We start from the raw sequence: 13,617 nt of genomic DNA on the forward strand, positions 1-13,617 counted from the left end.
ATTGGGGACTCCCAGCCCAAATTTCAAGAAATTTGGAGAAAATTTTGTCAATTGTGAATTTTTTGTGCCAAACACAGGTTTTCTCCACCAACGGGTCGCGCGCCGCGCGCGACCCTTTCATTGGGCAACTCCTTTTTGGGAAAACTCAGAATTTTTGGATTTTTCATGCAAATATACACTTGCTTAGCCATTTCCAAGAAATTTCACCAAGTTTTGGGCCTCTAGAAAGTCAAAAAACAAGCAAAAAATGACTTTCTGCCACCTTTTTGACATACAAGAAGCAGTCTTGAGAGATTGCAATTTTGGAGGGGAAAATGACCACCAAATTCAGAAATTCCACTTGGGTTGGAAAGTAGACATCCAGACCTTTCCAACAAGCTCACTTTTGCCTCATTTGGACACCTGGAAGTACCTCCAAATCAGCTCCAAAGTAGCGCAACCCGTTCAGGAAGAGCGCGCGACCCGTTGGGCAGTTTTCACAGGAATTCATCTACAGCTCAGGAATTCGCCCAGCTTTGACCAGTTTTGACTTGTGATGGGATTTTTCACCCTATTTGATGTAATTAATGTATTTTCATGATGACATGACACTTATTTACCTACTCTAGAAGATTCATTCATGAAATAGCAAACATTTAATGAATGAATTGGTTTCCTAGCTTATAGAGGCAAGTTGTTTTGACTGCCTAGATTTTAGTGCTCAGTTTAGAATTGGTTGAAACAACTCCTAGAAGGATGAGCTCGACCCCTAGAGGCAAGGAAAGGTGTTAGCTTGCCTATATTATGTATTTTCTTAGTCATTTTCAGGGGTTGGAGGGTTGGACTCTTGAGGGAGAAGCTCTATTGTATTACTCATTGTATCTCTGCAATTTTGGCAAAGGAAGAAAGACCAGGGTTTTGCAGCCTTTTTTGGATTCCTGTGGTTACATGTATTTATGGTGTGTTTCTCTTTGTACTTGTAAATTTTTTATGTGATTCATCATCTTACTTTTCCTTCTGCAAATCAGGCGAATGAAGTGTTAAAGTAGAATTCATGATTGTCATGCTCTGCTTTTAAGTTTGCTTAATATCTATGTTTTCATCTATCTAAAGAGAACTCTTGAAGGTTTCATGCTCTCTTTGGCTCCTCACCAGTCATTCCTATCCATTCACTTAATTCAAAGGCATCAATACAGTCTCCTACCTTGCCCCAAAGAACCCCCTGCAAAAACTGTGTCCAATCCCCGCACCCAAAATTGCCTTTCCCCGATTTTCCACCAAAACCCTAAAATTTCCCAATTCAATTTTTTTTATCAGTTTACTAGCCTAAAATCAGTGTTCCCTTTTTGGTTGTCTCGCCCGTTGAAGATCTTTACCGAGATAAACCGGAGAGAGCCCTCTCCTGCCCCGTAGGGCTAGCTACGAGGCTAAGTGGTTTGATGTTGCCTTGGAGTTTACCTTTTTCAGCCTGAGGTGAAATTTCAAGCGCTAACAGGCCCATTAGCATATAACATAATCACATAATTAAATTAGCGATATGTTCTCTTGGCACTGAAGAATGCCGAGAACCACTAATTTAAACTATGTTATTTTGTTAAATAATTGGTTCTTCACTTTCACTCTTACAACTAAAGTATAAACAATAACATGACAAATTTTAAATACTTAAATCAAATTTGAATTCAAAGAACACTTTAACACTAGCATTGCAAAAGACATTTCAAAGCTAGCCCTATTGTTAGAAAAATGTAACTATGATCAATCTTCATAATTATATTTGTACTTGTATCAATGTAAATTTATGAAAAAGAAAAGAAAAGAGAAAAAAAAATCAGTATTATTATTATTATTATTCTAGATGAGCATGTTCTTCATGCTTCTACGGTTTCTTGAGTCAATAAGAAATATTTTCATGAGTCAAAGTCCCTTTTGAGCAATTTGTAAACAAAAGAAAATATTAGTTTTGTGTCTAGAAGAGTCCATTTGACCCCAAGAACAAGTCGACCCTACTAAAGAGAAGTTGGCCTAAAGGAGGTGTAATTTGACCACATGAAGAGGCTATATAAAGAGAGACTTTGACCTCATTTGGACACACACATACAAGTTTGATGTACAAGCAAGAGAAGAAGAAATATGTGCGAAGGTCAAGGAGAAGAAGAGCAAGGGAAAGAAAGAAGGAATTCTCTCTATTTTTTTCATCTCTTGTTCACACGTGTCAATATCTGGGGCATATTTTCAAGTTGTAGGGCCAAAATTTTATGGAATTGCAGGGCTGAAATTTTTGTAAAGTCGTTGGCCCAAACATTTGTGAAGGTAGGCTAAAATTTTAAAGTTGGGATAAGTTTGAAGTTCTTGACATTGTGCACTTTTAATTGTTTGAGGAAGTATTATTTGGAAGGCTGACTTGGTGCTTGAGGAGTTCTTAATATTGGTGTTTTGGTCTTGAATGTCTCGCTTTGAATTGATTATAATAAGAGAAGATTTTTTCTGGGTTTTCCCCTTGAATGGGATTTTCTATAGTTTGGAGCCTATATCTTGTGTTACTTTTGTTCTTGTGATCTCCATGTACTTTATGGTTTTGGGAATTGCTTGATGAAGAATATATAACAAAAGAATAATTAAATGCTAGAAAATCTCACAAGTAATTATCAAGTAAGAGGAATTAAACCCTAATATGTGATACCCTTGATTTCTCAACATGGTATCAGAGCTAAGGTGAAGGAAGGTTGAATATCACATCATTTTTTCCTATCTTATTGGAAGATACTCTTGTAGATATAATCTATTTTGTCTCTCCCTCTTGAATGGCAAGTTGCATGATGAAAGGTCTCAATAATATTAGGAGTCTATTTGTCTCCATAAAAAATTACATCATGATGTACATCTCCAAGCTATAAAAGAGGGTCATGGATGGAAGTTTTTTTCTTCTTTCATAAGTACTTTTGAAGATGATAATATTTGGGTAATTGAAAATGGAGCCTCTTGACATATGGCAAGGGAATGTGGAACAATTCAAACTATATCAAAAGGAATATCTTCTCATTCAGCTGAACTTGGAGAAAAGAAGGGATACTATGTCAAGGGAACTGGATCTACTTCATTGGAGCAAGAAGATGGAAGAAGCATTCATCTCCATAATATAATATTTGTTCCAGGTTTGAAGAAAAACTCACTTTCTATTTCTTGTTTGGAAGATAGAGGTGATAGCGTTTCTTTTGTTGATGACAAAGTAATTATATGGGGTAAGGGATCTAGTATTGAGGATGCTAATACTATTCAGATTCATGAGGGGAGGTTGTATAGAGTTCTTAATCCTCTTAATCAAGATCTAATACACTTAGAGATAAGTCCATGTGATCTTTGGCATAGAAGGTTTGATAATGTTCATTATAAATATTTTGTCATCTCTGAATCATATGGTTAATGGAATCCCAGAATAAAAACAAGAGCATGAAGGAGTCTGTAAGGAATGTGCTCTTGACAAGAATATAAATAAACCTTTTGCAAATAATGACACTAGATCTAATGAAAATTTGGATCTTATTCATTCTGATGTTTGTGGACCTATGGCAGAAAAATATCTTGGAGGCCATCAATATTATGTGACCTTCATTGATGATCACTCTAGAAAAACATGAATATGTCTACTCAAATCTAAGGATGAAGTGTTTGAAGTTTTTTAAGAATTCAAGGAAGAAGTGGAAAATCTAACAGAAAGAAAGATAAATATTATGAGATATGATAATGGGGGAGAATACACTTCCAAATATATTTTTTAAGGAAGTACCAATTAAGAGGGAACTAATAGTTCCCTAAAATCCTCAACAAAATGGTGTGGCAGAAGGGAAGAACTGATGAATTGAAAAATGTATCAAAGGAATGATTCATGATCAAGACCTACCAAAGTTATTATGGGAAGAAGCAGTTATTACAACAATATATATTCAAAATCAAATCCCTCACAAAATTCTCGATGAAAAAAATCTAGAAGAAGCATTTTAAGGAAAGAAGCCCACTGTTGACCATCTTTAAATATTTGGATGCCCTGTATATATTCACATTCCAAAACATAAAAGGAAGAAGTTGGACCTTGAAGGCATGAAAGGTATCTTTGTTGGTTACAGTACATCATCTAAAGCCTACAAAATATAAATAAAGGAAGAGCGAAGAATTGAAGTAAGCATAGATGTTGTATTTGATGAAAGCATTGCATATAAGAAATCCAAGGACATTCTTATTGACTCTGATGAAGAAGAAGTTCCAATCTTTGAATAAATATTGGAAAATGACAATAATCCTAAACCTACAACAAATCATGAATATGTTGAAGTACCAAGTGAACCTTTGTAGCAGGTCATCATTCCAGAGACTCGTAAGGGACTGGATTGGTTAAGAACAACTCTTCAAGAAGCCAAAGGACATGTAGAAACAAGAGGAACTTTCACAGAAAGAAAGAAGCAAAAATATATACATGATATGTAGCTTACATAACTAAGCTCATTGAAGAAAAACTATCTACTTATGAGGAAACAAAAAAAATCAAGAATGGAGAAAAGCTATGTAGGAAGAATATCGATCCATTATGAAGAATGATGTTTGGGAAATTGTTCTAGACCAAATGAAAAATATATCATCACTTCCAAATGGATTTACAAAATTAAACATGCATTTTATGGGAGCATTGAAAAATACAAAGAAAGGTCATAGCAAGAGGCTTCTCCCAAAAGGAAGGATTCGATTATGAATAAACCTTTTCTCCTACAACTAGATATATAACCATTACATCATTAATCTCTCTGGACACCACTATGGGATGGAATATTCATCATATGGATGTTAAAACATCTTTTCTAAATGGAACAATAGATGAGGAAGTCTACGTTGAACAATCCCAGGGATTCAAAATCCACATTAGGGAATCACATGTCTGCAGATTAAAGAAATATTTATATGGTTTGAAGCAAGCCCCTAGAACTTGGTACATGAGAATGGATGCATATCTTTTAAGACTTGACTTTGTCAAGAGTTCTAAAGATACAAATCTTCACATCAAAGTAGTTAAGAATGAACTTGTGATTAGACTACTATATGGGATGACATACTTGTTACAAGTGTATAGCATCATATTCGAGAATGCAAGAAGTAATTGGAAAATGAATTTGACATGAAGGATCTTGGAATTATGCATTACTACTTAGGATTGGAGGTATGGAAGAAATCAGGTGAAATCTATCTTGGACAAGGAAAATATGTGATCAAAATATTGTAGAAGTTTGGCATGATGGACAACAAACCGATGAACACTCCAATGATTACAAATTTGAAGAAGTTAAGAAGTTTAGAATCAAGCCTTGTTGATCTGACATGTTATCGATAGTTAATTGGCTCCTTAATGTATCTTGTGAACACTCTTCCCAACATATGATTTGTAGTAAATGTTCTTAGTCAATTCTAGATGGAGCCAATACATGATCATTGGATAGCAAGTAAACACATTCTAAGGTATCTCCATGCAACGATACATCACTGCATGACATATGCTGGTAAGGAAATTCAACTAGTAGAATATACAAACTTTGATTGGGGTGGAAGTGAGACAGATGGAAGAAGCACTACTGGTGGATATTTTAGTTTGGGATCCTCTATGATCTCATGGATTAGTAGGAATAAATATTAAGTTGCATTAAGTAGTGTTGAAGAAGAATACATTGCAGCATGTGAAGTTGGAAGAGAATTTGTTTAGTTGAGAAAGTTGTTATCATATTTTTTTGAAGGACCATTGGACTTTACCACAATATTATCTAAATAGTTCGGGTATGAACTGTGAAGTAGTATTTGATGTCTGACATTTCAGATGGACACTCCACCCATCATCAGGGACTAGAGTAGTATAAGATTGATTAAAGACTTAGTATTTTATGCCAGGACAAAGCATAACAATAATAAGTATCATTACATTTGAAGCTTGGTGCAGGATGGGTTTGTGAAGCTACAATACATCTCCACTCACGAAAAAGTAGTTGATATTCTGAGGAAGTTTTTACCGAATAATAAGCTTGAGTATTTAAGAAACAATACTAAACTTGTTGACATCTCCTCTCTAATTGAGAGGGAGTGATATGGGACACTATATTATCTTCTCCATGTGTCATGCATTAGGCTAGTACTAAGAACCTTATGTCTAGTGAAGGCCATAGAGGGAGAAAGGAGATTGGAGGATTGATAAACATCTGGGACTGGTACTCCTTGAGGATTGGGAATCCAAGAAAGGAAGTAGTCTTGAGGACCAACACTCTTTGAGGATGTGGTAGGGCATCCAAGAAAAGAGTAGTCGAAGAGGACTAATATTATTTGAGGATTGGAATCCAAGATAAGAATAAGTCTTTGAAGGATATTCCTTGTGAACATTCAGATGGAGTACGTGCCTTGATAATCTGAGGTGTCCATATGTTTGTGCATTCTAGCATTGTGCTCTAATCTTGTGGAGAGTCGGCGCTTGTTAGTAAAAAATGCCTCATTATGTTGGTATTTTCCAATCTTGGTCATGATGTTGATGCTTATAAGATGGCTTATCAATCTGACTCTTCTTATGAGAACTTTTCAATTTGAGAATTCATGTACCTTATTGTGAAATTATGAATACCTTCCTAGTTAAGAGGGAGTGTTAGAAAATTGTAACTAGGATCGGTCTTCATAATTATATTTGTACTTGTATCAGTGTAAATTTATGAAAAATATAAGAGTTATTATTATTAGTATTCCAGATAAGCATGTACTTAATGCTTCTAGGGTTTCTTAAGTCAATAAAAAATATTGTCATGAGTCAAAGTCCCTTTTAGGCAATTTGTAATCAAAAGAAAATATTATTTTTGAGTCTAGAAGAGTCTATTTGACCCCAAGACCAAGTTGGCCCTACCAAAGAGAAGTCGGCCTAAAGGAGGCCTAATTTTACCACATGAAGAGGCTATATAAAGGAGATACTTTGACTTGATTTGGACACACACACACACACAAGTTCAATCTACAAGAAATAGAAGCAGAAATAAGTGTGAAGGTCAAGGAGAAGAAGTGAAAGGGAAAGCAAGAAGGAATTATCTCTATATTTGTCATCTCTTGTTCACGCATTCGAATTTTTGAGGCATATTTTCAAGTTACGTGGCTGAAATTTTCTGAAATTGCAGGGCCGAAATTTCTGTGAAGCTGTAGAGCTGAAAATCTGTGAATTTGGGATAAAATTCTAAAGCTACACTATGTTCGAAGTTGTTGACCTTGTGCACTTTTACTTGTTTGAGGAAGTATTCTTTTGAAGACTGACTTGGTGCTTGAGGAGGTCTTGATATTGGTCTTTGGGTCTTGAATGTTTCACTTTGAATTGATTCTATAAGAAGAGAAGATTTTCTTTGGGTTTTCCCCTTAGAGGGGTTTTGCACTCGGTTGAAGCCTATATTTTGTGTTCCTTTCCCTCTTGCAATCTTCATGTATTTTATGGTTTTGGTAATTTCTAGATGAAGAAGATATAACAAACTAATTAAACGCCAACAAATCTCACAAGTAATTATCAAGTAAGAGGAATCAAACCCTAATCAACAATACCCTTGATTTCTCAACAAATGTAACCCTCCAACAACTCCAATTCAACATAAATCATTATTATTGCACTGCCTTCTTTTATAGCTCTTAGTTTTGGTCCTCAACACAACACATTATACTTGCACAAAAAATAAAATTAAGTATTAGGGGTTTACGCAGTGCATTATATTAGATATCAACTTACTTAACGCAGTTGAATCCCAAAAAACGATATCTAATATAATGCACTGCGTAAACCCCTAATACTTAAATTCAAAAAGAGTGAAGGGATCTCTACTTGAATGGTTCATGAGGCACAATACTTGATAAGGTTTTGCAAATGGGGTAGCAAGCTAAGTGGGCTTGATTGTGGGAAAAATCCACAGTTAAGCGCGCTTGAGCTAGAGGAGATCTGGGATGGGTGACCTCCCGGGAAATCCTGGTTACCGGGTGCAAGCCCCGGAAGTGACGATTGACGCTATGTGATTCATTTCACTAGTTTCAATCCCACTTCTTCACCCCTGTGAGCATCACCCGATGCAATGAGTGCTAAGTGAACAATTCAAAAATCATGAGAAATTAGTCAGTTACAACTACCTCTCATGGAAATGGTCATACGTTAATGACTTACTTAACGTAGTTGAATCCCAAAAAATGATATCTAATAAAATTATGACTACCCGACAACTGCTCTCATGGTTTGCAACAACAACATTTCTAATAGTCATTAGAGAATTTTGAGGTAAAAAATGGACCTCAAAACAAAAATGTACAACAAAAATAAATTTTATAAGAACCAATAGGATTCAAGATGATGATGTCAACCATGGTGTGATTCACCATTTTTGAGTTAAAAAGTAAAAAAGACAAGAAAAAACTATTTTTTCAATTCATAGCTTCAACTTATATCCCCATGGTTTTACTCAAATTTCAAGCAAGAGCACTCGTTAGATGCATAATTTAATTCCTCATCCAAGGAGTACCCATGTTGTATACTTTCAATGAATCTTGCTTCACGAAAAATGAGAAATACATGAAAAATGTGATTAAAATAATGTTTTTTTATGTATTTCTCATTTTTTGTGTAGCATGGTCCATCAAAAGTATGTAACATGGGATCTCCTTGGATGAGGAATTAAATTATGCATCCAACAAGTGTTCATGCTCAAAATTTGAGTAAAACTGTAGGGAGATAAGTTGAGAATACTAGTTGAAAAAATAATTTTTTGTTTTTTCCCTATCAAATTTGATGATGTAATCTAATCTTATTTTATTATTTTCATTATTATTTTATAATATTCCTTAGGAGGCCCATTTTAGACCTCAAAATTTATCTAATGGGTTTACATTCTAACTGCCAAGGCCAACGCTCTAGGGCATCCTTTTCTCAGTGGCCAACTGCATGCTAGAAATCAAGTCTCACATCATTCAAAGTATCACATCATCAAAATCTAATTAGACAACATACAAACTTACCTTCCTAACCACATGATTGTTCCATTGTCACAGACTTAAACCTTGGTCAAATTTAGCAAATGCAGTCACAACTTTGTTGAACTGAATGTCACAACTCAAATTAACCTCAAATGTCTCCCTTCTTTATGGAACTCACATACACGAGAACTTTTATGAACTGTGATACATATATATAGTTGGATTGAGATCCAAGAGATTCTAAACATGGATAAAGAGGCCGAGATCTCTCAACAAAATTCCAAACTAATTCTAAACTCAACATGTAAGCATTATGTCCAAGTATATTCACCACTTTATCTTGGAAAATCTTAATCTATAAAAAGGCTTTGTTCCAATACCATGTGCCAATATCATGGCTTATCAATAGCACATACCCAAAACCATAACTCATTTCATATGACACTTGTTGATATAACATTTTTCTTAATTAAGGAATTTAATTAAAAGACAAAAAAAGGCATAACTACTTTGGAAATAAATCTCATCCTTTATTTTGTGTATACTACTAAGAATATTCTATAATATTCTATTGAGGTTAAATCTCTACCATGCACCTAATAATTATTGATAAGTGAATTAAAATTATGGAAGCCCTATTTGGAAATAAACATTCTTATTACATAATTATTAAATGTAAAGTTTAAAATGAAATGAGATGTAAAATAATTAAAATGAAATATTATAAACCAACAAAATAATTAAAAGCATGAATATAAATAGAAATAAAAGGGAAATTTAAGCAATAAATTTGGATAAAAAAGTTGTTGAATAATGGATTATTAAAAGGGTTTAGTTTAATTTATCTTAACACATGTTACTAGGATGTTTTTATATTTTAAATGCTTCAATAACATGAATTGAATACTAAATAGTTAATGTTAAAATTAAGAATAATCCATATAACAATCTTTGTTTCGAAATAGAGGTAAAGAAAGTTGGGGGTATGTTAATTGGTGATAGAAATAATGTGAATCCATGGTAAATGTTTAATAGTAGTCTCACGTGCCAAGTTCCTCTGGGTTACCAAAAAAAAAAAAGGTAAAGAAGTGGGATTCAAATTAAAAAAAAAAAGATCAAATAATATGAGTCATCTTAATTAGTTATGTCAATCTATTGTCTTTTAATTGAGTGATTGAAACAATGAAATGTTATTGACTCAACTTGAATTTAAATCCTAATTTCTTAAATGATAATCACTACTATATCACCATCAATCAAAATTATCATATTATATATATATATATAATAATAATAATAATAATAATAATAATAATAATAATAATATTTACGATTTAATGCTTTTCTTTGTATAATTATAAACTTAAATAAAAAATAAATCAATATCAACTATATTTAAGGGAAAATATAATCACAACTCCAACCAAATAAAAAATTCATCGCCTCTTAGTAATAAAAAATTTAGTGATTAACAAATTAAGGAAGCCTATAACAATGTTAAAGTTATATTACAATCTCAAGAACAAAGCTTTCAATATTTTAATATTAATGAAATAGTATTATAAAATATCCATGGGAGATAACAAAGATACTGTGAAATTAGTTAAAATATTAGACGCGTGAAACCTTTATAGTATTTTTTTGAACTGAATTTCAGGTGAATCATTACTATGTTGAAAAAGTTAACTCTTAATTAACGAGTCTTGGCAGGAAGATTGAAGTCCAATTACAAAAAAGTTTTATTTTCATACAGTGAATATTATTATCATTTTGGATTTGCTTTTAAGCGTTCATGGTAACAAAATAAAATAATTAAAAAGGGGACCATCAAAGCTACTCTCAAAATATATATTTTAGTTTGCTTTTTTTCTTTCAATCGAAAATATGGCACCTTGCTATTTCATCAATGAAATTAAAAATAAATACGAGTTGTTAAGATAGCTATCAAGAGTTATTGAAATAGTTAATTATGAGTTTTTATAAATTAAGTTGTATTTAGTCTCAATAGTTTTATGGTTGGTTTTAATGTTGGATAGAAAAATAAATTTCTTTATCTTAAAATTGGATAGAAAAATAGTCATCTCACCGATAAAATGAATACTATAAACTAAAATGATATAAATTTAAAAATCATGAAAATAACTAATTACCTTACTCTGTTTGATTTGCTTAAAAACATAAAGATAGTTGAATTAGCTTTTTTTAATTATGATTTTTTTTAAATTAATTAATATTTAAATAAAAATAGCATTAATATTGGATGGGAAAATATTTTTTTTAATTATGATTTTTTTTTAAAATTAATTAATATTTAAATAAAAATAACCTCAATATTGGATGGAAAAATAATTTCCTGCTCAAGAATTAAATGGAAAAACAATCCAGCCACCAATAAAATAGTATCTTGCGAAAATGATGTGAAATTAAAAATCATGAAAATAACTAAGTTACAATACTTTGGTTTGCTCGCGAACATCAAGATAGCTGGATTGGTTTGCTTCCGAATGAATGAGTGTATCATAAGACCTAGTACAGCTAATTTTGGAGGGCTCTCTTTCCTCCGGTTAGTTTAGGTGGCGCTTATTGTGCTGCGCATGACGTGTTCAGGGGCGGAGTTGTGAAAGTTCCATCCAAAAACAAATTGGCTATCTTGCCGTAAGCCGCGTCGGTCAGATGAACCCCATCCCAGTTGAAGTACTGTTGAGGATTTGCACATGAAACCGCTCCTCCCACGCCACATGGTGTTCGTATATTGTAATTGTACGGCCCCCCAACTCCACAACATGCCTTGAAAACATTCTTCTGCAGGCCTGCACAGTTCACTTACACTCATGAAGAAAACGACAAAGTACGGAGAATCGTGAATCGAGATATGTCAAAGGAAATGCAAAATTAATTTTACGAAAAGTAAAAAGCCATTTCCTCTCTCTTGCTTACCGAAGGACTCTGGAGAGTGTAAGACTTTGAGAGCTGCTTTGTAATTGTCTGCAAACACGAACATAACGTCTGTATATTGAGCTTGTAATTCTGCCACTCGCGCCCTCAGAAAATCGTTTGCTTTTTTAGCGAAAGTATTAAACCTCGGCATACACCCCATTTTGTTCAGCGGTTCTAAACCTCCTGTTGCATATTGTGTTAAATATGCCGTAGAACAGCCAATCGGCAAGTTGTTCTGCAGTAAAATCTTCTTTGCGCCGCCTACAGTAATCAAAGTCTGCGGAAAAGCCAAGCAAGCAGATTAGGGGGGAGTGAATTTAAAATGATCAACTAATTCTTGTTTCTTTAACTTCATTTAACTTTTCTTGAGTAGATTATAGCGAAGAAAACTTAAGATTTAAAATAATTACTGTTGCTTTAAGTGAATTTAAGCTAGCTTTCATGGACTGGAAATAAAGACTCGCTTACCTTTAATGCGCTTACGATCTTATCAACAACTAAAGGGACAAAGGTTTGGACTTCTTGCATCGGCCGTCGTTGAAAGAATGCATCATTGTAGTCGTTTCCGCCGATCTCTCCCATCAGAAACAACGCATTTGCAAAATGCTTATTACAGTCTACATATTTAAAGACGAGATCAAAGAAAGAACCAGAAGTGCTTATTACAGTCTACATATTTAAAGAAGAGATCAAACAAAGAGTCAGAAGTGCTTATTACATTCTACATATTTAAAGACGAGATCAAGCAAAGAGTCAGAAGTTCATAAGAAGCCAAAGAAGTGAATAAAGCACAAATATAAGAAATTGTAAAACAAAAGAGAAATATTTTATAAGAAGCCGAGGACGCACCTTTTCCTCTGTAGGTTGCGCAAAATGTCTGTCTTTGCGATAAAAACCACTGGACCTGCGTGTCAAGGGAAAATTCAGTCATAAGCGGCCCGATCTTCCTGGATGTGAAGAAAGCAGGGTCCAATGCTGTGGCTCCGGCAACTGCGAAGTTAACACCTCTCTTGAATGTTGAATTCTTTTTACTGAGATATGGTGCTAAAAGCGGCATACCGGAGGCTTGTGCTGTATACAGGACAAATATAAAACGAAAGAAATAATAAGTCAGACATTCAAGAATCGGTAGAGAATTGACATCTTTCTTTTAAAAGACTTGCCAAATATACCGATATAATCGACGATTAGTCGTCCGTCCGAAAAGCGGCCCGTTGGCTTGCGAAAATATGTTTGGCCGTAGGGAGGATTACCGAATTGTGGTTTAGAGCCAGCATCTGCTGACGCTAACAAATTCCCTGTATCAGCCAGAGAATCTCCAAAGCTATAAATGGCACTGTAACAACCAGCATAAGCTTTCCAGGAAAGCTGCAACCACAATGTGATCAATGCAAAAAACACAATACTAATCTTCCACAACTCCATTATTGCAGCTCTGCTAATAATAATCTTGTGAAGAATAAAACTACTCTCGCAAAGCAGCGCAAAATTCAAGACGAAAGGTCAGGTTACTTGCACAGCAGTCTTACAATTTTATATATTTTCGGCAGCAAGCTTTGCCATCACTCCACCAAACCCACTCAAGTATTTCCGTAAAACAAACTAGTTGCCAATTATTTATAAATAAACTAAATCACTAGACCGGCCATGATTAAAAATGAAAAAACAAACTAGTTGCCAATTATTTATAAATAAACT

The 13,617-nt window shown here is 33.9% G+C and overlaps 1 protein-coding gene across 1 annotated transcript; it reads right to left on the minus strand.

Moving 5' to 3' along the window:
• Positions 1-11,447: 11,447 nt before the first annotated feature.
• LOC149146121 (GDSL esterase/lipase At1g28590-like) lies at positions 11,448-13,402 on the minus strand. The gene is made up of 5 exons (XM_089449946.1): positions 13,092-13,402; positions 12,769-12,990; positions 12,388-12,536; positions 11,920-12,196; positions 11,448-11,792 (listed from the first exon to the last, which is right to left on the minus strand). Exons 1-5 carry the CDS (start codon positions 13,342-13,344, stop codon positions 11,563-11,565), a joined length of 1,131 nt encoding a protein of 376 aa, XP_089306072.1. The 5' UTR covers positions 13,345-13,402; the 3' UTR covers positions 11,448-11,562.
• Between the last annotated feature and the right edge of the window lie 215 nt (positions 13,403-13,617).

Source organism: Pinus tabuliformis, chromosome X (genome assembly GCF_031772625.1).
Source record: "Pinus tabuliformis cultivar Carrire ecotype Pingquan chromosome X, CPIR1, whole genome shotgun sequence".
NCBI classification, from domain to species: domain Eukaryota; kingdom Viridiplantae; phylum Streptophyta; class Pinopsida; order Pinales; family Pinaceae; genus Pinus; species Pinus tabuliformis.

Coding starts and splice junctions, on each gene's coding strand:
- LOC149146121 (XM_089449946.1), bottom strand. CDS start 13,344: ATGGAGTTGTGGAAGATTAGTATTGTGTTTTTTGCATTGATCACATTG. Junction 12,991..13,091: donor ACTAATCGTCGATTATATCG/GTATATTTGGCA, acceptor TCCTGTATACAG/CACAAGCCTCCGGTATGCCG. Junction 11,793..11,919: donor ACACTCTCCAGAGTCCTTCG/GTAAGCAAGAGA, acceptor TGAACTGTGCAG/GCCTGCAGAAGAATGTTTTC.